The sequence below is a fragment of the Oryctolagus cuniculus genome, chromosome 2, assembly GCF_051225735.1.
Source record: "Oryctolagus cuniculus isolate XC-2025 breed Fujian yellow rabbit chromosome 2, ASM5122573v1, whole genome shotgun sequence".
NCBI lineage: Eukaryota > Metazoa > Chordata > Mammalia > Lagomorpha > Leporidae > Oryctolagus > Oryctolagus cuniculus.
Window position 1 is genome coordinate 110,980,118 of NC_142868.1, and position 27,962 is coordinate 111,008,079.

Genomic DNA, 27,962 nt, shown 5'->3' on the forward strand with positions numbered 1-27,962 from the left:
TTTCTGAATTAGCAATCAGACTATAGACACATGGAGGAAATTTTCGTAAGTCATTTGAGATCTCATAAAGGTCTCAATTTCCTTTAGAAAGAAAATGCCATAAATAATGAAAACTACTAGGAGTGGAAAAAATAGCAACACCATCATTCAGTCCACATATATACTATTTGTGAGAATTTTTCATATACAAGTATATTTTGATTCTTACATCCACCTGTGAGCTAGGCAGATTTCAGTCATTCTAATGAGGTGTTTTCGCCCGCAAACATTGAAGTATGCCAAGAAAAGTTTGTTGTTGGACCTAGTATGTATTCAGAAAAAAAATAATAGGAAAATGTTGTTTCATTAACTTTAGTTTCTGAAATAAAAGTTCACCCTTTAAAGAGAATGTAATATAGTTCTGAAGTTCACTTTTGGATTCTTCTGGGATTCGTTCTTACTAAGCAACATTTTTAGTTGAGAGAAGTGTTTCTTTGAGAAGCAAATGGGCATGGACTGTTCAGAGGTAGGTGTTCTGAAAATTGGTGCTGGACTGTTGCCTTTGGAGCCAGCCATATCTAATTAAAGTTTCTTGAACTTGGAGTCTTACTGATATTTTCTGACTGTCTTCAGTAATCATAGGAAGTTTTTACTTTTACCCTGATGTTTAACTGTTCTGTTGCATGTTTTATAAGTAATCAGCAATAGTTTGTCTTTGTACTTTTTCACAATTTTTCCTTCTGTAAAACTGAGTGGAAGATTTCTTGCTTCTCAATTAAGAAGTTTCTGTATCTGGGTGTCAATCTGGGCTGGAGTTTGAGGCACATTTGAGAATTACCAGAACCAACAACTGGAAACAGGGCGGCCTTGTTTCCTCAAAAATGCTGTTATCGTTTGGAAGCCAAATGAGTAAGCACGTCAAGAAGACTGCTCCGTGGGTCAAATCCAGCTAACAGGTCAAGCAAGAGAAGGCATATTAAGCAATTCGGAAATTTCATAAAGAGAAGCATCTGGTTTTTTGTTACTGAGAGGAGTAGGACGTTCAGCCTTCTCTCTTGCATCATCCCGAGCACTGTGCTATGGAGGAGAGCCTACAGCGCCAAGTTCACCACAGGATAGGTGATCTCCACACCGCGTGAGGAGGTGTAGGCCAAGAAGAGACAGAGGACCTGGCCAGGGCAGCCAGCCTCGAGGCAGTTCTGGCTCACGGCTACTTTGGCCCCAGGCCACTTTCGGTGAGAAGAAGGAGCTACCGCGTTCTTACAACTCCAGGAGGCTGTAACCTCGACCCCGGCAGAAACTATCTCTTGTTCAAATTGCAAAGTGTTCAATAAATATGTAGAATTCTCGCAAAGCTAACCTTGGCCTACAGTGCTTCTCCTTGTTTTTCAAACAGGCCAACCAGAGCTTGGCGGGCCACATTAACTCATTCCAGGTCTGTCACGTCCAACCAGAGGCCAGGGTCTGCGGCTCTTCTTCCAGCTGCCGCTGACCACCGCCTAGGACGAGAGGTGAAGTTCATCACAATTCCCTCTCGGCCTCCGCGCCAATGACGAGAACACAGGGACTTTATCCCCAGGAAACAAACACTCGCATCACGATCAACGCAAAATCGACACGTGTTGAACACGTTGGTGCCTGGCGTTCTGCCCGCGAAGCGGCGACTCCCGGCTCGGCGGGCCTCAGAACCTCCCGGCCGGCCGCCAAGTCGCAACGCCGCGGACCGCCCTCCGCGCAGGCGCGAGCGTCCTCTTCCGCCCGGGGCGGGGCGGGGGGGCGGGGCTGGCGCGCCGGGGGCGGGGCCGGGAGGCTGGCCGCTGGCGCCCGTATGGAGCTCGGGGGTCGTCGGGGCCGGGGCTCGGCCCTGGGGCCAGCCTCGGCGACCCCAGTGCTGCGGCAGGAGCGGGGGCCGGGGGCCGGGAAGCCGGGTAGCGCCGGAGCCCGCCGCTTCCTGCTCTGTCTCTACCTGGTGGGCTTCTTGGTGAGTGCGCGCGCTGGGGCTGATGGTGTCGGGGACTTGGGACCCCAGGCTGAGGGGCCATTTTTTTCCATGGAGCCCCTGGAGGTTTGAGAAGCTCAGCCCGGGGCTGGGAATTCGAGATCTGTCTGGTCTGGTACCTTCTTACCTCTCACGTCTTATCACGGCTTTCATCATGCACCTGGCCGTTCGCGCGGCCTTATTGCTGCCCCTGCTGCTTTTCACAGCTGCCCGCCCCGGAACCACCCCCAGGTGGGGCTCCTTGACCTAAGGGCTCTGGGGGGTGGACCCCAGGTGTTAAATGCTGTGTCAGGTGCACTGCTTGCAGAGCAGGTAGCAGGAGCTCCGAGCAAGCTTGAAAAAGCCCAAGCTACTGCCGGGCTGCTCGTGCGGTGGGGACACTCAGAGCTTTTTACCAGACCAAGTTAAGGGGCTGCTTTGAATATTCGCAGCTTCTTACCTGTTTTGCATATGCTGTGCTCAGAGCAAGTCTAATCCAACTAGCCCCGTGTAAGTTTTTACTATCTTCAATAATATAGCCGAGAGAATGATTAGCTGTGTCTGATATCTTAAGCGGGAAAAAAAAAATGTAAGATTTCCTAAAAGTTAAAAGGCAGTAGAGATTTTTTAATGGAAAATGTTATAATAATAAATAATTAAAATCTATGAAGCTGTTTGCATCCTTGTAGGATCTAATGTCTGCTAGGTAGTATCTAGGGAACGTTATATACAATTTAGTTAATGATTTTGGTATGTATGGAAATGTAAAAATCCTTAAGACTTTCAGGAAAATGGTTTCTGGTTGGGAAAGAAGGGGGTGAGATAACAGAAGTCATGGTCAGGTTTAAATTTGTTTCAGAGGGAAGATGAAGATGACCTTTCCGCTTTGTTTAGGCTGCTAAGATCAGTGATGTAAGCACTATCTTTCCTGCAGATACCTGGTGTGGTCTGTATTCCATTTCATCAGCTTTGGGCAGATGGCAGTTCATATTTATTGAGTTAGTCTTTCAGCCAAGAAATAGTGGGATTCCTATCCTCTATGCGTTCATTGGCTTTCACTGGAAGATGCTGAGATGGAAGGTTTGACTTGATTTCCTTATAAAGGGATAAGCGCATGACTAGTTGCCCAATGCATGATATACTCAAAACGATGGTTGTTTTAGGATGTTACGGATTCAGGAGAGAAGCTGCCTTTTACACTGAAGAAGACAATTTTAGAACAAATTCCTTTGAGGAAAGAGCCAGAAGCCGGCCTTCTTGGGAAAAGAGAGCAGTTTTCAGAATCACAAAGTACTAAAAAAATACCAATCATTGTTAAGGATTATGAGTCTGTATTTTCATGTCTGCATTCCGTAGATCACAGCCTGTTGATTTTATTTAAAATAACCATTTGAATATCAAATAACATGTACTAGAATGCTTTTTAAAATGTTATTGAACAATTGACCTTTTCTGAAAGAACCAGAAGACTTCAGTTGTTGGCTTATGCATTATGATTTTTTAATCATATAAACATCAGCAGGTTGTCAGGACAAAACTGACCATAGGAAATTTTTTTTAATGATTTGTTTATTTGAAAGGAAGAATTACAGAGAAAGAGGGAGATGTGGTGGGAGAGATCTTCCATCTGCTTGTTCACTCACCAAATAGCTACAATGACCATGACTGGACCAGGCCAAAGCTGGAAGCCTGGAACTCCATCCACGTATCCAGTGGGAGTGCAGGAACCTAAGTACTTGGGCCAACTTCCACCGCTTTCCCAGACACATTAGCAGGGAGATGAATCAGAAGTGGAGTAGCTAGGACACAAATCAGCATCCAGATGGGATGATGACATTACAGGTGGCAGCTTAACCCAGTGTACCACAATGCTGGCCTGAGGAAATGTTAAATAATCATGTAAAATTTAAATAAAATACCATAGGTCTGGTAGTGCAAATTTATGAGCTATTGATGATCACTGAATTTTACATATATGTCCTCCTCAAGATGTATCCATGGAAAAAGACCACCAAAGTGTAGGCAGAAGTCCACATTTCTAGAGTCATGTGAATGCACAGCTACCAGCATTGGGGAGGCAAAACATTAACCAGGACCTAAACATGTTTTTCCATGCATGTTCTTTCTTTTAATAACTAGGTTTATAGGAGGAGGAATTCAGGTTGGATATAAAGAAAACTACGTGTATAATATGTTTTCCTTCCTCTAAAGCAGATGTAGCAGGTAAACAGATGAAGTAAGAATGAGAATGAAATATAAGAGAAAAATTCATAGTCTTTCTGTAACTTAGTATATTAGCAAAAAGGATCCATCCTTATCCCAAAACTCAAGAAAGCAGATAATGCTTGTCTATTTGAGCTTCTGTAGTGTGCCAGCCCTTTCCCACCATGAGTTTCCTCATGTTTCAACCAGGCAGGTGTTATTATTCCATTGTCTGATGATGAGGGCATTGGAGCTTGGTAATGTTACTTCCCCAGAACACACTTTAGTAAGTAATAGAGCTGGAATTGAGAACTGGCAGTCCTACCCCAAAGCCCATGCACTTTCTATGACGTAATTGCAAAAATATTGGCTGCAAGTGGACCAAGCTTCCCTCTCCTCTCCACTTGCTGAGACTTTCTGCTGGGTGTTACCTCATGAAAATATAAACCACATCCTAGGACATTAGTCATCTTCTATAACTACAGAAGGAAAACATTTAAAAAAAATTTATTTGAGAAATAGAAGGGGATTCTTATCCCTGGATAACTCTGCAAATGCCCCCCCTTTTTTTTTTATTTTTTGACAGAGTGGACAGTGAGAGAGAGACAGAGAGAAAGGTCTTCCTTTGCCGTTGGTTCACCCTCCAATGGCCGCCGCGGCCAGCGCGCTGCAGCCAGCGCACCGCGCTGATCCGATGGCAGGAGCCAGGTGCTGCTCCTGGTCTCCCATGGGGTACAGGGCCCAAGCACTTGGGATATCCTCCACTGCACTCCCTGGTCACAGCAGAGAGCTGGCCTGGAAGAGGGGCAACCGGGACAGAATCCGGCACCCCGACCAGGACTAGAACCCGGTGTGCTGGTGCCGCAAGGCGGAGGATTAGCCTAGTGAGCCGCGGCGCCGTCCACAAATGCCCATTTTTACAGCTGAAACCAGGAGCCTGAAATGCAGTCCAGGTCTCCCACATAAATGGCAGGAACCCCATTATTTGAACCATCTCCACTGAATCTCAGGTTGTGAATTAGCAGGAAGCTGGAGTCAGGAGTCAGAGCTGGGAACCAACCCAGGTACTCCATTGTGGGATGAGAGTGTCTTAACTGCTAGGCTAAACATCCACTTCAGAAATTCTTAGTTTTAAGCAAGTGCTGCTTCACTAATAAGTATGAATTATTCCTCTCTCCTCTGCCTCTTCCTATCCATAGAAAATTGGAAGTGTGTCTGTTTTCTTTGAGGAACTTGTGTAACATATTCTCTTTGAATCTTCAAAGGCAGTTACAAAGATGCTAAAGTTAAAATGCATCCTACCACATGGTAGCTAAGGAAGTTTTAAGTGGCAGTTGGTTAGCATGATGTACTTTAGGATACAATGATGATATCTTGTTTTTGCAAAATCTTAGATTCACTTTATTTTAAAAATGTGTTCATAATTTTAGATTTACCTATTTAGAAATCCTTAGGACATGACCTGAGTCCTTCTGTTTGTTTGCTTTTAGGATTTGTTTGGTGTCAGCATGGTTGTCCCTTTATTGAGCCTTCACGTCAAGTCCCTTGGAGCAAGTCCAATAGTTGCTGGAATAGTAGGTGAGTGGTTAATAATGCTTACATTCAGAGCACTCAATTTTAAATCTCTAAGTCCTGAAAACAGCCCAGCTTTCTAGGAAATGGGATAAAATTAATCTATAGAATAGTTAAACACATTCACTTGGAGTAATCTTTCCTAGATCTCTCAAGGATACTTTTGTTCAGAAGGTTGTGGGGTTTGAGCATTATCTCCATACTCTGATATTACCAGTGACTTAACAGGTACTTACTGAGCCCATTCAAAGAGCTGGCCCTGTGTAGATTAAAGGATAGGTGTGGACTCCTGCTTGTAGAATCTCTCACCTAATGTGGAAGACCAGATAAACAATGTACAGAAATCACAACTGTGGTAAATGGCTTGGATTTCCACACCACCCCAACATATCTTAGGGACCTAATGGATTTTTCTGCTTATATGGCATAAAAATTCCATCCCGAAGTCGTTGATTCACAAAAGGAACGGGAAATAACAAGTCTTAGGTCTGTGCTAATTTTTATTTTTTTTTATTTTTTAATTTTTTAAAAAGATTTTATTTATTTGAGAGAGTTACAGACAGTGAGAGGAAGAGACAAAGAAAGGGCTTCCCTCCGTTGGTTCACTCCCTAAATGGTCTCCTCCTGGTCTCACACGTGAGTGCAGGAGCCCAAGGACTTGGGCCGTCTTCTACTGCTTTCCCAGGCCAAAGCAGAGAGCTGGGTTGGAAGAGGAGCAGCCGGGACTTGAACCGGTGCCCATATGGGATGCCAGCGCCGCAGGTGGAGGATTAACCTACTGCCGGCCCCAGATCTGTGCTAATTAATGAGAAATCATTACGTTTGATCATTTACAAGGTGGACAAGCAAATGTTTTGGGACAGTCCTGTACATACCTGCTGAATCCTGATCCATGCAATGATTTGTGTTTCCTCCAAGAGTGTGCTGAGAATTGTCTAGACGGTTCAGCAGCATGAATATAGTAGGAATATGTTACATGATAATGGAAGTACAGAACTCTGTTAAACTTTAAACTAATTATAAAGTTAAAATATTTTTTAAAATTTTAAAGACATAGGAGATAGTGTTAACATTTTAAGGGAGAATTTTTCTAGGATTCTGATTTCTACTCCACTGAGTTGTCTCGAGGCATTTTGAAAGTTGGAGTCATGTGGTTCTCACATGAAAGACTATCTCTCTGGGTCCCTAATGTCAATCCTGGCCTTTATTCTCTCTTCTGCTTATATTCAATTTTATTTTAAACACCTCTTACTAAACATTTTTTAATTTCTTCCAACTAGGAAACATAAATACATTGGGGCAATTTCCTTCTTTTTTTTTTTTTTTTTCAAAGATTAATTGATTTATTTGAAAAGTAGAGTGACAGAAAGAGAGTGTTCGTCCATCCACTGGTTTATTCCTCGAATTCCTATAACATCAGAGTTGGGCCAACATGAAGCCAGGAGCCAAGAACTCCATCAGAGACTCCTACATGAGTGGCTGTGTCCCCAGTACCTATACCATCTTCAGCTTCCAGGTGCATTACCAGGGAGCTACAACAAAAGCCAAACAACCAGGACTTGAACCTGCACTCTGATATGGGAAGTGGATGTCACAAGTGCTGTTTTAAAACACTGTGTCACAATGCTGCCCTCCACCCCTTTATTTACATTTTAAAAAGTGGACTTTTCCTCTCTGCTATCTTTCTATTTCCATGTAATTGTTACCACATAATCCATTTGGGGGATAGGTCTAGCTGATTTGATTGATATTAGTGCTGTTCTTTTACAGGGTCCTCCTATGGCATTTTGCAACTCTTTTCCAGCACCTTGGTGGTAAGTTATCATTCAACTGGCCACCTGTCTTGAAAACACAAGCATATGCTTCTGAGGGTCCTCCTTCATGGCTATAGTAAAATTTAACAGTTGAAGTCCACCAGACAGTAAGTGTGTGGATGATGAGAATTTACAGTCGTGATCAAGAAGGATCCCTTTGTCCTGTATCTCACTCATTTTACCAGTGAAAAGATACAGACCTAAGGGACTTAGATGACTTTATTCTGAATGGAACACATTGAATCAGTGATAGATTTGAGTTAAAAAGTTTCTAATGTGATTCCCAAGTAACTTTCTACTATATACAGGAATGTAAACAAAAGGTATTACCAGTTTTATTGTTTGTTTCTTAATTGACAGTAAATCCATTTAGATTTGTAGGATTCTCTGAGGTTGTGCATGCTGAACTTAATGCTTCATTATAATACATAAGTGTATGGACAAAGAAGCCTTTAGCAATGATTTGCTAACTGCTACATGAAGTAGAAAACCCTTGAGGTGATCTTGTCACTCTCCTGCCCTTGACCACTCAGTTTGGAAGGCAGACACATTAAGTGATCTTTTTCTTCTCTGGCCTTTGTGGGGTCTATTACAGTCTTGAGACCCCAGTGTCCAATGGCTCATGTCATTCAGTAGAACAGTTTAGTCTCACAGATTGGTCATTAGTGACTGCAGTCTGAATACTGGCTTGGAGAACTCACATTTATTGAACACATTGTTGCTGTAGTGCTCTGAGTTTCCCAGGTGTTGCTTTTTTGTATGTTTTTCAAAGAAATGTGATCAAATCCCGTAGTGACTTCCTAGATAAGTAAACTGTTACTCTGATTTATCTTAAGTAAGCAAATAGCTCCTCCCTGATGTATGTTCTTTGTTGAGAATAACAGTAATAGGTTTATTGTCATTTAAGCTTTATAATAACCTTGCAAAATAGTTTAGTGTCTCTCTTCTTAAGAGGAAAATTAAGAAAATGTGAGGAAATTAAGATTCACAGAGTTTAAATAATTTGACTAAGTCACCGAAAGTCAGTATCCAGACTCTAAACCCATATAATTTTTTTTTTCCCTGTAAGTCATCTGCCATTACCTTACAGGGAAGTAAATAAGTAGCTGAAGTCAGATTGTACGGAGGGTGGAGCACTTGCTTGGCAGGCATGACGTCTTATTCCATACTGTTTTCTTGTGAGTGAAAAATCAGGGCTATTTCTTGGTAAACAGCTCTTCTTCAGCTTTATTTGGGAACTCCCAAAATATTTGATGTGTACATATGGTAAAGCCCTTGCTTGTTAGGCTGCAGTGTATGCTTATCGTTCAAGTTTTTTCCCCTCCTTCTGGACTCTGGCCCTAGGTATAAAGACCAAGCTCCATAAGTTTTTTTTTTTTTTTTTAATCAGTGCATAGTACATATCAGAGTACTTGGCACAAAATTATCATTTTATGAATGTAAATTTGTATTGTCAATTACAATCCTACCCTGTTTCTCAAAATGATCCTTTGTTTTATTATGTTTGTGTTTATAAAGTACATTTCATATAGCTACTAGCTAGATTTTAATGAAAACCTTCCTTATAAATCCTTCACATAGAGAAATACCTAGTTAAACTTTCCTTTGTCACAAACACTTTGCTAAGCTCATTTTTATTTATCAATTTTATAGAGAAATGATTTAGGGATGGTTGTTTGGCCTAGAGGATACACTGCCAGTTAGGACAGCTGAATCCAATATTGTGGTGCCTGGGTTTGAGTCCCAGCTCCTGATGCCAGCTACCTGGTAATGTAGACCCTGGGAAGCAGCAGGTGAGGGCGGTAGTGGTTAGGTTCTCTGCCGTTCCCTTGGGAGAGCTGGGTAGAGTTCCTGGCTCTTGCCCTTCACCCAGCCCAGTCCCAACCATTGCGAGCATTTGAGGAATGAACCACTATATGAGAGCTTCTTTCTTTCTTTCTCTCTGTCTCTCTCTCTCTCTCTCTCTCTCTGTCTCCACTTTGCTAAAAACAAAAAGTGACCAGAAAGTTTTAATAAAAATCTTTATGAGGGTTTTCTATGGCTTGACAATTGTATTTTAATAAAAATGACTGCTCTTGGTTAGTATTATTCAGTACAACTGAATGTCAAGCCCTGTCCTGGGCACTTGACTGCGTCTAATGCTCATAGAAGCATCCACAGAGTGTGATTGTGGGTCTTTAATGACTAATTTTATATTGAATAGGTGTTACTCCTGTTTTACCCACAGAGAAACTGATGCTTAGAGAGATTAACTAATGTGTCCAATGCCATGATGTAGGGAATGATAAGAGTTCAAAGTTGAACCCAAGCAGCCTTGTCCTGGTGTAAGTACCAGATGATAACACAGTCCTGTAAACACAAGGAGGCCTGTGATTCCTTACTCTGATTAAATGAGTAGGGGGGTTTCTAAAATCCACCAGAATCAAAATTGGGGAAAAGCATTGATGACATTTGTAGCAGTGTAATTAGGCAGGCTACCTAAAGGGTTCTTGGCTAACATGGATGCTAATGAAAACACTCAGATGATGGACTGAGCTGTAAACAGAAAATTTATTTGGGTTGGCCATGCCAGAAACCACATTGTCTCATGACTGGAAACCAGGCTCTCTGAATAACGGAGAGTTGCAGGTTTTATGGAGTTAACTTTAGGAGACTAGTGCATATTTGTTAAGTTTTGGGGAAGTTCTGGTAAAGATTATGCATGAATTAAAAGGGGACAGGCATGTATGTCCTCCAAGTTATACATGTGTTACATGTGTTCCATGTTGAGGGCTCAGATGCGAGAGTTTCTGCCTTTCTGTGTCAGAAAGATGAAGGTGAAGCTACAGTTGCCCCTTGTGTGCAGGCTTCTCAAGCCGGCCATGGATGCATCAGGGCCTGTGCCTTCTTTGTTAGAAGTGTCCATTTTTGAGTAGCATCTTATGCTAGTCAGCTGCCTCACGTCCATCTCCACAAACACCTGCTTATCCTCCACCAGGGTATGATTGAGATTAGGGTACTGAGAGTGGAGAGGATTGTTAGAAAGCTAACAATATTTTGGAGAATTCACCCTGAAAATGTTTTGTGTGTGTGTATTCTTTTTTTGTTGTTTGTTTTTTGTTTTGTTTTTGAAATTTATTTATTTGAAAGACAGAGTTACACACACACACACACACACACACAGAGAGAGAGAAAGAGATCCTCCATCCACTGGCTCACTCCCCAGATGGCCACAATGGCTAGGACTAGGCCAGGCCAAATCCAGGAGCCCAGAGATTCTTCTCCATCTTCCACATGGGTTCAGGGACCAAGCACTTGGGCCATCTTCCTCGCTTTCCGATGTCCATTAGTAGGGAGCCGGATCAGAAGTAGAGCAGTTCTGACTTGACCCAATGCTCATATGGGATGTTGGTGTTGCAGGAGGCAGCTTAATCTGCTGAACTCCCTGCCTTCCCCCGCCACACACACACATTTTATAATAGAGGAATTTTAACACAGTTAATATTCTTATATAATATGATATTTAGGCTCCTTCCAAAAAGATAAGTATATAATTTAAAAATCAAGAAAGGGCATGCAGCTCTCTGCTATGGCCCAGGAGTGCAGGGGAGGATGGCCCAAGTCCTTGGGCCCTACACCCGCATGGGAGACCAGGAAAAGCACCTGGCTCCTGGCTTCTGATCAGCACGATGCGCTGGCCACAGCGCACCGGCCGCAGCAGCCATTGGAGGGTGAACCAACGGCAAAAGGAAGACCTTTCTCTCTGTCTCTCTCTCTCTCACTGTCCACTCCGCCTGTCAAAAAAAAAAGGGGGGGGGGCATGAATGGATATAGTTAGCCTTTTACAAGAAAGAAACAGGCTGAGAGTCTATGGTTACTTGGAAAGGATGGGGAAGGCATAAGGAACTTGACCGAAGAATGAGGGAAGCAGAACACAGTCTCAGGTCTCAAGTGGACATCCAGGTTGTCACGCAGCACTCTGCGCCCTGTTTTTGGCCCTTCTCAAATAAGGCTCCATTGCTGTCATAGTGTTCAGCAAATTTTTTAAGGTAATTGCATTTTTTTTCTCAAAGCCTCACCTGGAGCTTCACGGTGTACCGTGGGTCAGTGTGGAGGCCATCTGGGTGAACTGGCTGTCTCAGTTTGGCTGGCATCCACCTGTGGATACAGAACCCCTCCAAAGTCAGAGGAGGGAACATCTGAGTGGCCACCAGAGGCTCAGGCTGCTACTGTCTTCCTGCTCCGCCGTCTTTAGCTAGACAGCTGCCAGGCCTCCAGCATTGTGGGAATATTCTCAACAGGAATGAGGGAAGGAGGAAGAGCAGAAGGCTGAGTCCTAAGAACTTTTTCAGAAACCTCAGTAGGTGACTTTCGGTTGCATCTACATTGGCCAGAACTTTGAGCCTGCAAGTGAGGCTTGTTTTGCAGTGGGGTGTGTTGCTGCAGGGTGTGGAGAGTATGCAAGGAAGGAGTAAGCCAGGGCTGCCAAGAGTCCTGCTCACCTTGCTGTTTCCATCCCACAGGTGTCCATGACCCACCTGGGGACGTTAGGACCCACGTAACACACCACCATCTATCTCCTTGTGTCTCCTTTCATTCCCTTGTGTGCCTCTCAGCTTCTGCGCCCGGTGCCTATGTTTTCTCTGTGTGTGCCTCACACTTCTACTCTCAGAGAGGTACTGGAGGAAGGTTCAGCTGGTCGCCATCAAGTATGCCTTTTCCTGCTGGGCAAGCCTCACCCTGGGCTGCTCTGTCATCTTTCTCAACATCCTTTCTCACATAAAAGATGGCTTGGAAGGGAGCAGAGGCCTAGCAGAACTCAGGCCTCCCAGCTATGAGAATTATAACTGGCAGTCCTACTTTGTTGCTTGCAAATAGTCCACAAATTTAAAATGAAAAGTTTTGTCACAAAGGGAAAAAGCAAATTAACATAAGAAAAAATACCACCTAGCAAATTCACAACTTTTTTAAAAAAGTGATGGTGTATGGAGTAGGAGTCCTTTGGAATATGGAGAAATGAAGATTCTCTGAACTATACTCTTTGGTAGCATTATAGATCTTACTGAGTTTTCAGTATGTCCGATGCCTAAAAATACACCTGTCTTTTAACCTAATTTCAATGCTAGGAAATTAAAAAAAAATTATTTGTTTGAAAGGCATGGAGGTACAGAGAGATAAAAACAGAGATCTTCCATCTGCTGGTTCACTCTCAAATGCCTGCAAAAGCTGGAGTTAGACTTGGAGATTTCATTTCCACTGGGGTCTCCCACTTTCGTGACAGGAATCCAAGTACCTGAGTCATAACCTGCTGCCTTCCAGGGTGCACATTAGCAGGAAGCTGGAGTCAGAAGCAGAGCCTGGAATTGAACTCTGGCTCTCTGGTATGGCATGTGTCTTAACTGATGAGCCAACCACTCTCCCTTAAGGAAATTTTTGAAAGTGTTTATTTGCTATGAGGATGCTTATTGTAGCAATGATTTATATTTGTGACAAATTGAAAAGAACTAAAAATTTAACAAAAAGTAGATTTATTAAATAGCTATCAGTACAGAGTAGAATATGGGCTGTGATTAAGAATAACAAAGATATATATATATATATATATATATATATATTTTGGCAGGCAGAGTTAGTGAGAGAGAGAGAGAAAGAGAGACAGAGACAAAGGTCTTCCTTTTTCCGTTGGTTCACTCCCCAAGTGGCCGCTACGGCCGGTGCGTTGTGGCCTGCGCGCTGCGCCGATCCGAAGCCAGGAGCCAGGTGCTTCTCCTGGTCTCCCATGCGGGTGCAGGGCCCAAGCACTTGGGCCATCCTCCACTGCCTTCCCGGGCCACAGCAGAGAGCTGGACTGGAAGAGGAGCAACTGGGACAGAATCCGGCGCCCCGACTGGGACTAGAACCTGGTGTGCCAGTGCTGCAGGCAGAGGATTAGCATAGTGAGCCGTGGCGCTGGCCACAAAGGCAGATTTTTAATGACATAAAATGAGGTTCAAGTCATGGTGTTAACTGAAAAAGCAAGTTACGAAATAGAATGTACTGTATGACCATTTGGTTAAAATATTGTCAATTTGGAATTATGAGATCAAAATTTTCCAAATTTCTAAGTAGTAAACATGGTTTCTGAGGCTGGCATAAAGAAATGAGAATGAAGATGAAAATGAAGATTTATTAATTATGTAGTGTTCTTCAAAAAGTTCATGAAGATGGAATTAAAAGATAAAAAGAGAAATTATTTTAGTGAGAAAAAATTTTGGCATCCATACACAGATTACTCATAATGTGTTTCTCATGAACTTTTTGAAGACCCCTCCCACTTTGTCCTTCTAACCAATCTCAGCTACTGGGTGATCAGGTTTTTACTTGGACAAAGAAAATTGCATTGTGTTTTTCTACTCACTTGTGGGTAGACCAGGGAAAAATAACTCCAGCAAATGGCATAACGGAACTGAGTAGCTAAGAATCTGACATTTTCCACTGGTCACTTTGTTTTGGGTGTTTGCCTAGTGGAGGCTGTTACCGAAAAAAAGTGGGTCACAGGGCTTTCTCTGTGTCTTTCCCCAGGGTTGCTGGAGCGATGTGGTCGGAAGACGGTCCTCCTTGCTGCTCTGCATTCTGCTCAGTGCCCTGGGTTATCTCCTTCTTGGAGCTGCCACCAACGTGTTCCTGTTTGCTCTGGCTCGGGTTCCTGCAGGTGAGTTCTGGCCCCTCTGCATGTGTGTTTATGTCTTAGTTCAAAATAAATCCATCCCCAAAGCCAGTGTCTCCTGGACTTTGCTTCTTTGATTAGGGCTTCACAATGATTACAGCAATTATAATGATGATGGTAACATCAGCAGCTGCTGTTTATTGAGTAGCATCCAAAGCTACCAGTCTTATACTTGACAGAGCCCACAGCCTGCCAGAGTAGTCATGTGAACAGCTTTGGGATTGCCCCAGCCCTGTCTCCTGCCTATTGAGTGGTCTCTACATTCAGCCAGTAAGAAGTCATAAGAAATTGTTAGCTATGACATATGTTTCTGTGACATATGTATGTACTCTGTGAAGAGTTCATTCTTCAGAATTCTTTTTAGTTGCTTCTAAAAAGTGTTTTGTGGAGGTGTTTTCTGAAACTTGGCCAGTCATCCTAACAAACTCCAACAACACGCACAAAATCCCATGGTTTAGGTGCCCCATGTGTATCTAGTGTCAAGTCTGTTGTATATTCTTGGTTTGGTTGGCTATGTGTCTTTTCACAATAATTCACTCTATCGTTCCGTGGTAGGTGCTATTAATCATTCTAAAGAAACAGATGAGATGAATAAGAACCTACAAAATGGGTAGAGATTCATGGGGAGAATTAAACTGTTTGTATTTAATATGAAATGAGCCTTGTTTAAATAGCAGCAGTTATATAAACAATGTAATCTTTGCAAACAAGGAGAACTAAACAAAATTTCCTTGGGGCGGGTATTTGGTCTAGTGATTTAAATGCCAATTGGGATGCCCACATGCTATATTGGAGTTCCTGGGTTTCAGTCTTGGCTCCACTCTGGATTCTAGCTTCATGCTAACATAGGAAAAAGGACGCAGTAGGTAATAGCTTAAGCAGTTATGTTCCCACCACCCATGTGGGAGACCTGAATTCTATTCCCAGCTGCCCAGCCCCAGACATTGTGTGTATCTGGAGAATAGACCAATCAATGGATGAGACTGCTTTCTCATTCTCGTATGACCTCACTTACTTGCTATCTCACTCACTGTTAAAATAAATAAATAAGTAAATAAAATAAAATAAAAATTCCTTCTTATCCACATAACCACCTTGGTGCTCCATGTACAGGAGGGAGCCATGGGGAACAACAGATTCTGCTGCACAGACTCAGTTGTGAATTCATATCCTTGTGTCCTGAAAATGAGTTGCTGACTTTGAATGTGCCTGGCTTTCTCCTCCCCTCTGTCTACCACCCTTACCTCTGAAAGACAAGAAAAGCATCATCGGAGTTGTTTGTGGGGTACTTTTGCCATAGTCCTCTTTCCTCGTGTGCAAGGTACACACCTTACAATGGTAAAATTTCAAAAAATTGTCTCAGGATTCCTAGAAGATATCTTGAGAATCATCTTCTAGCCTATTCCTTTCTCACATATAAAGATGCAGGCATAGACACAGTCTGTCTACCTAATCCTGAAACAATGTATAAGTTGCTTCTCAAAGAGGCTGGTTGTCGGATAAACACTTTTACAAGCTTTGATGCAGAGCTGGGAGTATCCCCAGGACTAAGTGTAGAAGCACAGCAGAGTGAGACTGCCTCCAGAGAAATCATCAGAAACCATCATGTTGCCTCACAGTTGGGAGTGATTGAGGTAGACCCACCAGCAGCATTTACTGTGTTGCTACTATGTATTGATCAAAATAGTGGGCAACCTATTACCGGGGTCCATCAGTGTATTTGTTCCCCCTGAGGTGTCTACATGCATAGGAAAGCATGACAATAAAGTTGCTACATGCCCTTTAATCTCCTTCTGAAAATCATGTCAGAGCTTTGAGTTTGCTAGTAGAAAACCGGTTGCTATTAGTTATGTGACCATGCTGTGAGAACTAAACTGAGTGACAGACTGACTCTTTTAAAAGTTTATTCTGGGCTGGCGCCGCAGCTCAATAGGCTAATCCTCCGCCTGCGGTGCTGGCACCCCGGGTTCTAGTCCTGGTTGGGGTGCCGGATTCTGTCCCGGCTGCCCCTCTTCCAGTCCAGCTCTCTGCTGTGGCCCAGGAAGGCAGTGGAGGATGACCCAAGTGCTTGGGTCCTGTACCCACATGGAAGACCAGGAGAAGCACCTGGCTCCTGGCTTCAGGTCAGCGCGGTGCGCTGGCCGTAGTGGCCACTTTGGAGTTGAACCAACAGAAAAAGGAAGACCTTTCTGTCTGTCTCTCTCTCTCACTGTCCACTCTGCCTGTCAAAAAAATAAATAAAAAATAAAAATTTTATTCTGGACTAAGAAAGGATTGCAATCTAGCATACACATGCAGTAGTGTATGTACACATCCAAGGGAGTGGGAGGTGCAGCCAGAAGACTTTGAAAGACAAAGAGACGTCTTGTAAGTTGTCTTGAGACAAATCTCATAGACTACAAGAGCTCATTGTAGGAATTGGTGATCACCCATTGGTAAAACCTGCTGTCACTGGTGAAACATTGTCACAGAAATGACTGATCTGGATTTTTTATGGCTTCTGAGAATTTCTGTAATGGGCAGACATACATGAAGGTTTTTCATACATGGCCTCCAAGCTCTGGTTTGTTTGGATTTGTCATAAGTAACTCCATTCTGCTACTGACAGCTTCCACAATGCCATTGTGTTTCTGTTGCCCTCCTATCCTCCTCCCTGTTCTGTTTCTCTCCATACCCTTTCTCACCTTCTGATGTATACCCCTAATGGCCCCCAGTGAAAATCCAGGTTCTATAGAGGCAGGATGGTCTATCATTTTTCTTCTTTTTTGGTCTCTTTACCCTCAGGGCTGAGAGCAGTGCTGAATGCATAGAAAACATGCATTTTTTTTTCCAATGAGTGAATGAATGAAAACTTTCTATTTGGAAGCCACCATGAATGGCAGTTAGAAAACAGGACTGGAGACACTGGGGCATCATGGTGCAAGGCAGGCCCAGGGACCATAAGGTGGTGGGTTAGAATTGTGGTGATCAAACAGGAGTCCAGTTACTATAGGATGGAATCTACCATTCATAGAAGATAGAGATCAAAACTCCACCAGGGATAGAGAATATGTGCAGAGCCACAAGGAAGATGGTTTTGCCCTGGAAACAGTGACAGCATGTTTCTTGTCCCCCTTGCAGGTATTTTTAAACACACCCTCTCCATCTCAAGGGCTCTGCTTTCTGATCTGGTCGCAGAGAAGGAACGGCCACTCGTCCTTGGGCGGTTCAATACAGCGTCCAGCGTGGGCTTCATCTTGGGCCCCATGGTCGGCGGCTACCTCACTGAATTAGATGGTGGATTTTATCTTACAGCCTTCATCTGCTTTTCTGTCTTCATGCTCAATGCTGGTAAGTTGTTGTTTAATCAGAAGATTGTTTTGTGAACTCCTACCAACCCATCAACCAGCTTTTATCTGTTTATAAGTTTGTTTTTCTCAGAATGGGCAGACTCATTCACAAAAACTGAAAGTCATTGTGAAGAACTTTCTGCTGCTTTTCATAGTGGCTGGGCCAGATTGCATTCCCAGCAGCTGTGCACAAGAGCTCCGTTTTCTCCACATGCTCACTAACACCTTTATTTAATTATTAAATAACACTGTATTTAATAGTCCTGCTATCAGGTGTGGGGTGAAATATCATTTTCCTGATCATTAGTGATGTGGAGCAACCTCATATATGCCAGGCTGATTTCCACAGGAGACCATCATATTGGCTCTTGTTTTACCTTCCATGTCTTTCCCACAAATCTGCTGGATCTCTCTTCCCATAATTCAGGCCTCACAATCTTACTTCCTTAGGCCTTTCCTGACTATTCTGCCTAAAATTGCTGAATTTTCTTCATAATACTCTTTTTTTTTTTTTTTTTTTGAAAGGGTTAGAGAGAGAAAGGGAGAAGAGAGAGAGAGATCTTCCATCTGCTTTTTCACTCCCCATGTGACTACAAGGGCCAGGGATGAGCCAGGCTGAAGCTGGGAGCTTCTTCCTCCCGCATGGGTGGCCGGGGCCCAAGAACTTGGGTCATCGTTCCCTGTTTTCCCAGAGCATTAGCAGGGAGCTGGATCATAAGTGGAGCAGCCAGGACACAAACTTGAGCCCATATGGGGTGCCAGCAACACAAGTGGTAGCTTCATCTGCTGTGCCACTATTCTGGCCCCTCTTCATAGCACTTCTGAAATCCTCTTGTTAAGTTGTCTTTTGGCTCATATTCTATTTATTTCTCTCATACACATATACACAGTTAGTAAGCAAAGTACATGAGGACAATGATTTTGTCAGATTTTGTCAGATTTATTCATGGCAGAGCAGAGATATTTGGAAGCCAAGTTCATGAGTTTAATCTCAGCATCCATCCATTCCCTGGGAGGGAATCTGGATCAGGAACACATTCAGCCGTAAATGTTCTCAACTATGCTGACAAGTGTTAGATTCACTTTTCCACTGCAGAAGGCTGAGGATAGGCATATGTGGACTGATTGGGAGCAGAGGTGTGTGATCCAGGTGAGATGGAAACAGTGCCTTGCAGAGGGTCTGGCTGTCCAGTGCAGAGAGCACCACGTACTGCTCTTTTCCTCTCTAATTTTACCATTTTTTTTTTCCTCCCCAGTAACCGTGGAACTTTTCCTCAGTTGTGTTACTCTCTCTGCTTCCTGCATCCATGCTCTGATCACCACTTTGCCTGATAAAGCCTTCTCGTGCCTTTTTCCCCATGGTTTCTGTTCTCATGGTTTAGAACCCAAACATGGAGTCTGATGGACAGAGATTCAAATCCCTGCCTTGACACTTTTCATTGTGAGCCCTAGACAAGTTCTTTCCATTTTGTCATCTATAAAATGGGGCTGAGATCTGAAAAAGCAGTAAGGATGAGTGAAGAATAGACAAGTCTGAATTCAGATTTTAGAGAAATTTTGAGCATAGATTGGTGCGAAGTCATTCTATTTAGACAGCACTGGGTTAACTAAGCCACAGAGGCAGACATGCATATGATCTGAGAGGTAGTTTGATCAGAAGGGCAGTGCTTCTGGGTAAGAATGTATGTCGTGTAGGTATGCAGGTGTGACCTGGGAAAGCACTTGGTGCCCCTGACGGGGGAGCATCCAAACAAGTGCTTCCTGACAGTCATTGCTCTCAAACCATCCCTGCCTACCCCCAAGCCAAGGCCAGCTTGCATTGCCATATACAGCAGCCTGTGCCACCCGCAAGTGTGGCCATTATGTTGTCATCTAATTGCCTACCTACTTGTCCAGGTCCCATGTAGTCATAACTTCATTAAGACAGGAATTTTACAGATCTTGTTTGTTGATGTGTTTAAAACAGGAATCAGTGCTTAGGAAGTACTGCATAAATACTGAGTATGTGGGCCGGCGCTGCGACTCACTAGGCTAATCCTCCACCTGCGGCGCCAGCACCCCAGGTTCTAGTCCCAGTTAGGGCGCCAGATTCTGTGCCGGTTGCTCCTCTTCCAGTCCAGCTCTCTGCTGTGGCCCGGGAAGGCAGTGGAGGATGGCCCAAGTGCTTGGGCCCTGCACCCACATGGGAGACCAGCAGGAATCACCTGGCTCCTGGCTTCGGATCGGCACAGTGCGCTGGCCGTAGTGGCCATTTGTGGGGTGAACCAAAGGAAAAGGAAGACCTTTCTCTCTGTCTCTCTCTCTCACTGTCTAATTCTGCCTGTCAAAAAAAATAATAATAAATAAATACTGAATATGTGTCCAGATGGATGAATGGGCAGATGGTAGATAGGAAAAGAATTCATAAGTTTGATGAAGGAAAGAATTTAATGTAAATTTAAATTTACAAAATTTAGATATGAACTGACTATCAGAGACTTTTCAGCTGGGGAGAAAATAGTGAATATTTTATAGTTTTTTTTTTAATTTAAAGTAAAAAGTCTTTTTTTATTGTTAAAGATTTTTATTTGTTTATTTGACAGGTAGAGTTACAGGTAATGAGAGAGAGACAGAGAGAGAGGTCTTCCTTCCTTTGGTTCACTCCCCAAATGGCTGCCATGGCTGGAGCTACGCCGATCCGAAGCCAGGAGCCAGGTGTTTCCTCCTGGTCTCCCATGCGGGTGCAGGGCCCAAGCACTTGAGCCATCCTTCACTGCCTTTCCGGGCCACAGCAGAGAGCTGGACTGGAAGAGAGGCAACCGGGACTAGAACCCGGTGCCCATAGGGGATGCCGGCACCACAGACGGATGATTAACCTAGTGTGCCACCGTGCCGACCCAGTAAAAAGTGTTTTACCAGAATCTTGATATCAAAATGGAGCTGTGGGGGCAGACGTTTGGCCTAGTGGTTAAGACATAGTATAGGAGTTTCTGGGTTCAAAACCTGGCTCCAGCTCCAGGTGATACACACCCTGGGAGGCAAAGCTGGACAGCACAACTGACTGGTTTCCTGCCACCAGCCGGGAAGGCCTGAATTGAGGTCTGTGTCTGTGTCCAGCCTTGGCCTAGTCCAATGCCCATCTTTGGGGAGTGAACCAGCATATGGGAGTTCTCTTCCTTCTCTTTCTGCATCCTCAAGTGAATGCATTTTTTTAAGAAAAAGGTAAACAGAGTCATAGAAATGATGCAAACAAGATTCAAAAATGCACGGCAGTAAATCTAGTATAAAAATAGAGATTAGTGATCGCTTCTCTGAAGAGGAGCTGTGTGACCCCAGAGCTGGCAGCTCACCTTAACCGTTCCTGTGCATCTTAACAGGTCTGGTCTGGCTTGTCCCGTGGAGAGAAACAAAACGTGACAGCGCACAACAGGGCGTGCAAATTGTCAAGACCAGAGTACCAGCGGTGAAGACAGACTGTGGAGTGCAGGACGCGGCCACCGCCAGAGGGGCCATGGCAGGAGAGACGACTCCGCCACCACCCTGGGTGCAAGTGGCCTGGGCCCTGCGGGACATGAAGAGCCTGGTGTTTTCTGAAATGTGGGACCTGTTTCTGGTGCGCTTCCTGATGGCCGTGGCGGTCATGCTGTACTACAGTAACTTTGTCTTGGCCCTGGAGGAGCGCTTTGGGGTGCGGCCCAGGACCACGGGCTACCTCATCAGCTATAGCAGCGCGCTGGGTGCCCTGGCCGGCTTCGCCTTGGGGCCGATCCTGCAGCTGTACCAGCACAATGCGCACGCTGTGCTGCTGCGCTCCAGCGCGCTCACGTGCGCGCTGCTGGGCCTCCACGCCTCAGCCCGCACGGTGGGCGTGGTCGTCTTCTGCTCCACGCTGCTGGCCTTCTCCACCGCCATCGGCCGGACGTGCATCACCGACCTCCAGCTGACCGTGGGCGGGGCCCAGGCCAGCGGCACCGTCATCGGCGTGGGGCAGTCGGTGACGGCCGTGGGGCGTATCGTGGCCCCACTGCTCTCCGGGGTAGCCCAGGTGGTCAGCCCTTGCGGGCCCCCGAGTCTGGGGGCTGCCTTAGCCTTAGCAGCAATTTTCGTGATGTCACTACACAAACCTCGCTGTAGCAGCGGTGAGAGTGATAAATTAAAGACGGAGTAGGATGCGTTTGGACAACAGGAGGAGCCAACATGGCAAGTATGCTCATCAGGGCCAGGGGCCATAATGAGAAGGCCACTTTCAGAAGGGTCGGCAGTGCCACAGTACGATTTCCAGGTGGGTGTGCTGTGCTGTTGGGCTTCCACGTGGGCCCTCAGCTGGGCACACCTGCATCTGTGGGTTGATGCAAGTCGCAGGCCCACATAGGAAGGGGAAGCTCAGGGCAAAGCTTTGCCAGAGGAAATAAGTTCAACAGTTATCAGAAGAGTCTCCTCTTCCCTTCGAACAAGGTTAAACCTTTCAAGGGGAAAAAAATCACTCACCAGCTCCACGACGTGGAAACCACACGCAGTTCTCTTATGAAAAAAGGCAGGGTAATGCATTGATCAGATTCAGACCATCTGGAACCTGAGTTTCCTGTTGAATTCCACATGCTAAAGAGGGAGATTTTTCTGCTGTCAGAATCCTAGACGTTGAAGAAGCTGCTTCATTAAAATTAGACTGTTGCTTTGTCAACAGTGTTTAAGAATCAGATGCTGACCTCACCCCCAGAGAAATCTGGAGTTTAGAAAGCACCATGGGTGGTTTCTCATGGCGGTAGAAGGGACCACAGGGAGACCTGCTGCTCTAATTAAAGTAAAAGCCAGAGACTGAGCTGTCTTCATTCCCAAGTAAATCTGAGCATTGGGATCCTTTTGTAACCATGGTGTGCTGGGCTCGTCCTGCCTCACAGAAGTCGTACTCTATAAGACTAGAAATGGGTTCTGGGTCCCATACACTCTGTGGTCAGTACCTCGAGCAGACTGGGCTTGCTCAGCATTGGACTTGAAGATCTGTTCCTGGAAAGCCTGCCTTGCAGTCGGGCTGCTTCCTTCTGGCAGGGACGAACCTGACAGTGAAGCCGTGCACACAATGCTTTTAAGATGGACATTTTATGCACAGTAAAGGTCAGGTGGCATGCCCTGTCAGAGAGCTGGGTTCTGCAGTGTTTGCGATGCAAGTCATTTCCTCATTCCTTGTTAATTTCTTGCCTGAGAAGAGGCCATTGATCCACTGGGTCTGCCCAGCAATGCTTGGGTGTTCCCTTGCTATACACACACACACACACACACACACACACATACACTATTGAATTAGCAGCACCCAAGGAGCCAGGGAGAGGTTAGCACTGGCTCACTGGAGACACGGGCCAGTCATGCTCACCACTGGGATTAAGTCAGTTATTAATAAAAGCTGTACAAGGGCTCCCTCAGAAACCCCCAAGTTCACATTCCTTTGAATCCCCTTAATGAGTCCACTGGGATATTATACTTGTCTTCAATGCAGCACATGTATAATTGTAAATGATATTTGGATACACTGATTTGCCTAATATTTATTATTTGTAAAGCAGAGAAATTTTTCTAGTTTTAGAAGTCCTATATGAAGTAAACCCAAATATTTATGAAAACTCCTAGGAGATAAGTTTTTGTTTGAAGATTGCCCTTTTATCCTATCTGGCAGCATGAGAAATATGAACTTTTCCTTAGGTGTTACAGTTAGGGACTTTTACACAAGCACTGAGTGCTTTTGAGGGGACCAAACTTGGATCCAGTGCGATGACCTTGCCCTTCAAGAGTGTATTAGATGTCATGGCGATTAGATGCAAAAGGACAACAAGTAACCAAGGGCTTATGCACTGGAGTATACTTTCAGAAGAATTCTCCAAAGAATGTCTTTTCCTCACTTTCAGAAATAGGCACATTGCTTTAAAGCTTTTAAATATAGCCATGTGGTTATTGCTAAAATCACAGCAGTTTTCTTTTTGAAGTTAAATAAGAAAGGAAGCCTATTAACTTAATGAGGCTTTATAATTGATGAAGACACATGGGAATATTGAAAACCAAAATTTCATATTAGTATACAGGAAACACTTTTTCCGTTTTTCCACTAGTGATTTTAGTCGTTTGTTAATGTGATTTTTGTTTCCAGAAAAATATTTTCTTACAGTTTCTCTTACATAGCCTAAGGTTTGGCTACTCTGTGGTCCATGGCACGGGTGCCGCTTATAAGGCCTCCATCCCATATCAAAGTGTTTGGGTTCAAGTTCCAGCTCTGTTCTCTATTCCAGCTTTCTGCTAACGTGTACCCTGGAGGCAGCAGTGCTGGCTTGAGCAGTTGGGACCTTGCCACTCATGTCAGAGACTGGATTGAGTTCCGGGCTCCCAGCTTCTGCCTGGCTGAACCCTAGCATTTGCTGGCATTTGGGGCATGAACCATCAGATGGGAACTGCCTCTCTTTGTCTCAAACAAGTAGAAAAGTGTGGTCTGTGGAAGCAGCCTCACCATCAACCAGGAGCTTGTCGGACATGGAGACATCAAACTCCATCCTAGGTCTATCAGGGACCATTGCAACAAGGACACCTTGCCGATTCATTTGCACAATGATGTTTGAAAAACCACTGTTCTAATGGGTAGTATTTGTATTCTTTATGGAATATGAGCTCAGGGAAATTAAATCTGCTCAATTAACATTTGTGTTGCTCTAATTTTTTTTCAAGTTTGAGTAGCTTCTGTAATGTTTTCCAAACTATAAGGTAACTAGCCTTGAGATCGCTATTGTCAAAAATATCTTTATATATGCACACACACACCTCGAGTTTTACTTTAGAGGAATTGAACCTTCCTGGAATGTTTGAGTGAAATAGCACTCTTTCCAGCATTATGCCAGCCATACACCAGTAGTGCTCAGGGTTCCAGATGACATGGCTTTTTCAATGGAGCACATATCTGTGCTCATGTCGAAGTGTATCAGACCACAGAACCAGGCCAGGTGGCATACAGCAGTGCAGTCTGCAGGAATCATGCCTGGAGCCTATGGAAGTTGGCCAGCATCCCTGATCCCCAACGTTGGCTGCATGCCCTGGACCGTGGGAGCACTGAGGCACCCCAGGTGTTTCTGGCATACCCAGAGTTGAGAATCAGTTGATCAGGAAGGGGCTCATCTGCCATGCTCAGGGCTTGGTGTTTTGTTAACCGAGGAGGGGAACCACAGGGAATTCATGTTTTAGAAGGTCCTTCTGGCTGCAGCAAGAAGGATTGCTTGGAGACCGAGAGAGGGACACTCTGGACTCGGGGGCAGTAATCCAGATGAGCCATGAGGGAGAAGTGGTCTCAGAAGTATGGACAAGCAGGCAGGAAAGAAGGTGGAGACCCTGAGGGTAACTAAAGGAGAGTCTATGCGTGCTGCCCAGGTGTCTGATCTAGACCAAGCTCAAGGGGAGGTCAGGAAGGCTGATGTTGAATGTCCCTTCTGTTAACTGGCAGAGAAGCTCATGCAGGCCTTCACAGGAACCCTGCTCAGGACCAAGGAGAAGCATGGTACAAAGTGTGCTTGGACTCTTCTGTGAGATAGTTAGAAGTCTATCAGGAGTGAGAGTCTGGGGAAAATTGTAGGCTTCAGAGAACAGCTGTTTCTTCAGAATGTATAGGTGAAGCCATCAAAGTGTTCCTCAATGCTCTGCTCCCCACAGAGCTAACATCACAGCAGCCTTTAAGAAATCTCTGAGGGGTGAGAGTAGTTGGCTTAGTAGTTAAGCTGCTGCTTGGGATGCCTGCATCCCATATCAGGGGGCCTAGTTCTAGTCCTGGCTCCACTTCCAAATCACCTCCCATCCTGGGAGGCAGTAGGTAATCGCTCAAGTAACTGGGTCCCTGTCACCCACGTGGGAGACCTAGATAGGTTCCTGGCTCCTGGCTTCCACCTGGCACATTGTAATGAAGTGTTACTCGAATAAATTGTATTTTGAGAAGTCATTGTTGCATCCTGATGTGTCTTTAATTCAGGATCCTGAAGTACTTGAAAAATTTAATTCCAGTATGCTGGAACTCAAACAGTTAAAGCTAGCCTTTGGCTTTTAAAATCTTCAAGCCAGGGACTAGCACTGTGGCACAGCAGGTTAAGCCACTGCCTACAATATTGGCATCCCATATGGGCACTGGTTTTAGTTCCGGCTGCCCCACTTCAGATTCAGCTGTCTGCTAATGTTCGTGGGAAAGCAGCAGGAGATAGCCCGTATGTTTAGGTCCCTGTTACCCCCATGGAAGACCAAGATGGTGTTCCAGGATTCTGGTTCCAGCTTAGCCCAGCCCTAGTCATTGCAGCCATTTGGAGAGTGAACCAACAGATGCAAAATTCTCTCTAACTCTGCCTTTCAAATCTTCAAAAAATGAAAAAGTAGTTAACATGCCTATTAGTGGCTGTAATTTACAATATGGGTAGGAAATAACCTTTCTTCAGGTTTATCAAAGAATTTATTCCATTTGGAATAGTTGAGACTCAGACTCCTATCCAGGCTACAAATTATTTTTTGCTGTTAGAGCTCATCTACCTAAATCTCTCCCAAGTTTGCCTAATGAAATCAAAACCAGGTGAAATATCCAATATAAAGCTAATGTAATAAATGTATCCTGTTGCTAACTTGGGTGCCTGGTCCTGGTGGGTCTGCATGCACATAACCAGGTGTGTGTTGACCTTGGATAATCTGCTCTGTGTGTTTGAAGCACAAACCTGAGCTTCTGACAGCGCCAGTCGATGATATCTCTAACAAGAGTGAATGTTTTCTTTGCATCTCCTTCAAACTACTTTCACTGTGACTTCTCTTTGAAATGAATAGCATACCAAAAGTATGCCAAGTTGTAACTGCCATGCAAAATGACTTATCTTCTACAGCTAAGAATCTAAACTGGATGTCCTACTTGAAGTTATAGAAGCAAATATAGTAAATTATTAGTTGGGTCCAAAAGTGATATATTAGTGAAAACCTAAAGTTTGATGATTTGATATCAAGCTCTGCATAATTTTTAAAAGTAATTTGGCAAGACATTGAGTAGCATTACTTTTTTGGCTGGATTGACTTGGGAAGGAAGGCAGTATTTAATGTAAGTACACTTCACAAAGTCCACGGGGAGCAGGCATTTGACCTAGTGGTTAGGACATGAGTTGGGCTGCCTCTGTCCCATATCAGAGTGCCTAGGTTCAAGTCCTGATTGTGTTTCCTGAATATAACTTCCTGCTGAAACTGATTTTGCAAGACAGCAGGTGATGGTTCAGTTGGTTGGGTTCCTGCTACATGTGTGGGAGACTTGGATTGAGTCCTGGCTCCCAACATTGGTTAGGCCTAACCCTGGCCATTATGGGAACCAAGTGATTGAAACTCATTCTCTCCCCTCTCTCCTCTCTCCTCTCTCTCTCTCCCCACTCCCCTCCCCCGACCTTCCTCGGTCACTCTGTTTCTTAAATAATTATTTAAAAGTTCATGGAAAATCGAGTTAAAAGATTATTTGGGTGCAAGTATTTTAACATGTATGCATATGAAATCTTCAAAGAGCATTTTTGTGGAGAACGTGTCTTATGAAAGAAGTATGAATGAATTTTTGCACTAAATAAACTGATCTCATAACTTAATTTTTCCGTGATCTTTTTGAAGCACAATCCTATTTCAGAGCATGTTATCTTTGAACCCTTTACAAGGGTCTGTTTGCATGTAGAAAATCAATTAAACAGCTAAAATATTCATTGCTTTGGCTGGCATTGTGTAGAGGATAAAACCATCACCTGATACTGGTATTCCATATGAGCCTGGTTTGTGTTCCAGCTGCTCCATTTCCAATCCAGCTCCCTGCTAATGGCCTGGGAAAAGCAGAAGATGGCTCAAACCATGTGGGAGACCTGCGTGAAGCTACTGGGTCCTGATTTAAGCCTGGCTCAGCCCTGGCCATTACAGCCACTTGGGGAGTAAACCAGTAGATAGAAGATTCTCTCTCTCTGCAATTCTGACTTTCAAATAAAGAAATCTTTAAAAAGTTGAAAAATTAAAAAACAAGGTGTTCATTGATACAATCACATTCTGTTATAATATTGTTAGTATATATATATATATATATATATATATTAGAAACTAATAGAATTGAAATTCTTTCCTTTCATGCAATTCCAGCTATCATGATTCCATCTAATACAAATGAGACTGGTTTGGTACACAAATGCAAAACTTGGGATTTCTGGGACTGTTTTGTATTGTTTTCTCCATGAGTGACTAGTATTTACATGTGATTTAATATGTCTGCTTTTGTATGACTTTTTCAGAAGCAAAGGAAAATGTCCCTTGTCAATGTCCTTTAAGTTTCTGTTTGGTGAGCAGAGTTACCATAACTGGATGCAAAGAGCCTCATTTAGATGAGAAATTTATGAGTCATGCTTATGATGCAGCAATAGCCA

At 44.1% G+C, this 27,962-nt stretch overlaps 1 protein-coding gene and 1 pseudogene across 2 annotated transcripts; one reads left to right on the plus strand and one right to left on the minus strand.

Moving 5' to 3' along the window:
* Positions 1 to 248: 248 nt before the first annotated feature.
* On the minus strand, positions 249 to 1,040 carry LOC127489666 (ribonuclease MRP protein subunit p24 pseudogene; annotated as a pseudogene).
* Positions 1,041 to 1,778: 738 nt separating this feature from the next.
* SLC67A2 (solute carrier family 67 member 2) lies at positions 1,779 to 27,149 on the plus strand. Of its 2 annotated transcripts, none has more exons than XM_002710004.6 (6): positions 1,779 to 1,960; positions 5,650 to 5,737; positions 7,502 to 7,545; positions 14,086 to 14,215; positions 17,351 to 17,560; positions 20,916 to 27,149. In XM_002710004.6, exons 1-6 carry the CDS (start codon positions 1,808 to 1,810, stop codon positions 21,704 to 21,706), a joined length of 1,416 nt encoding a protein of 471 aa, XP_002710050.2. In that variant the 5' UTR covers positions 1,779 to 1,807; the 3' UTR covers positions 21,707 to 27,149. The 2 variants fall into 2 exon arrangements, with proteins under 2 accessions (XP_002710050.2, XP_089183576.1); XM_089327450.1 differs by lacking the exon at positions 1,779 to 1,960 and adding an exon at positions 2,335 to 2,467 and having other exon boundaries at positions 20,916 to 24,214.
* The last annotated feature ends 813 nt before the right edge of the window (positions 27,150 to 27,962 follow it).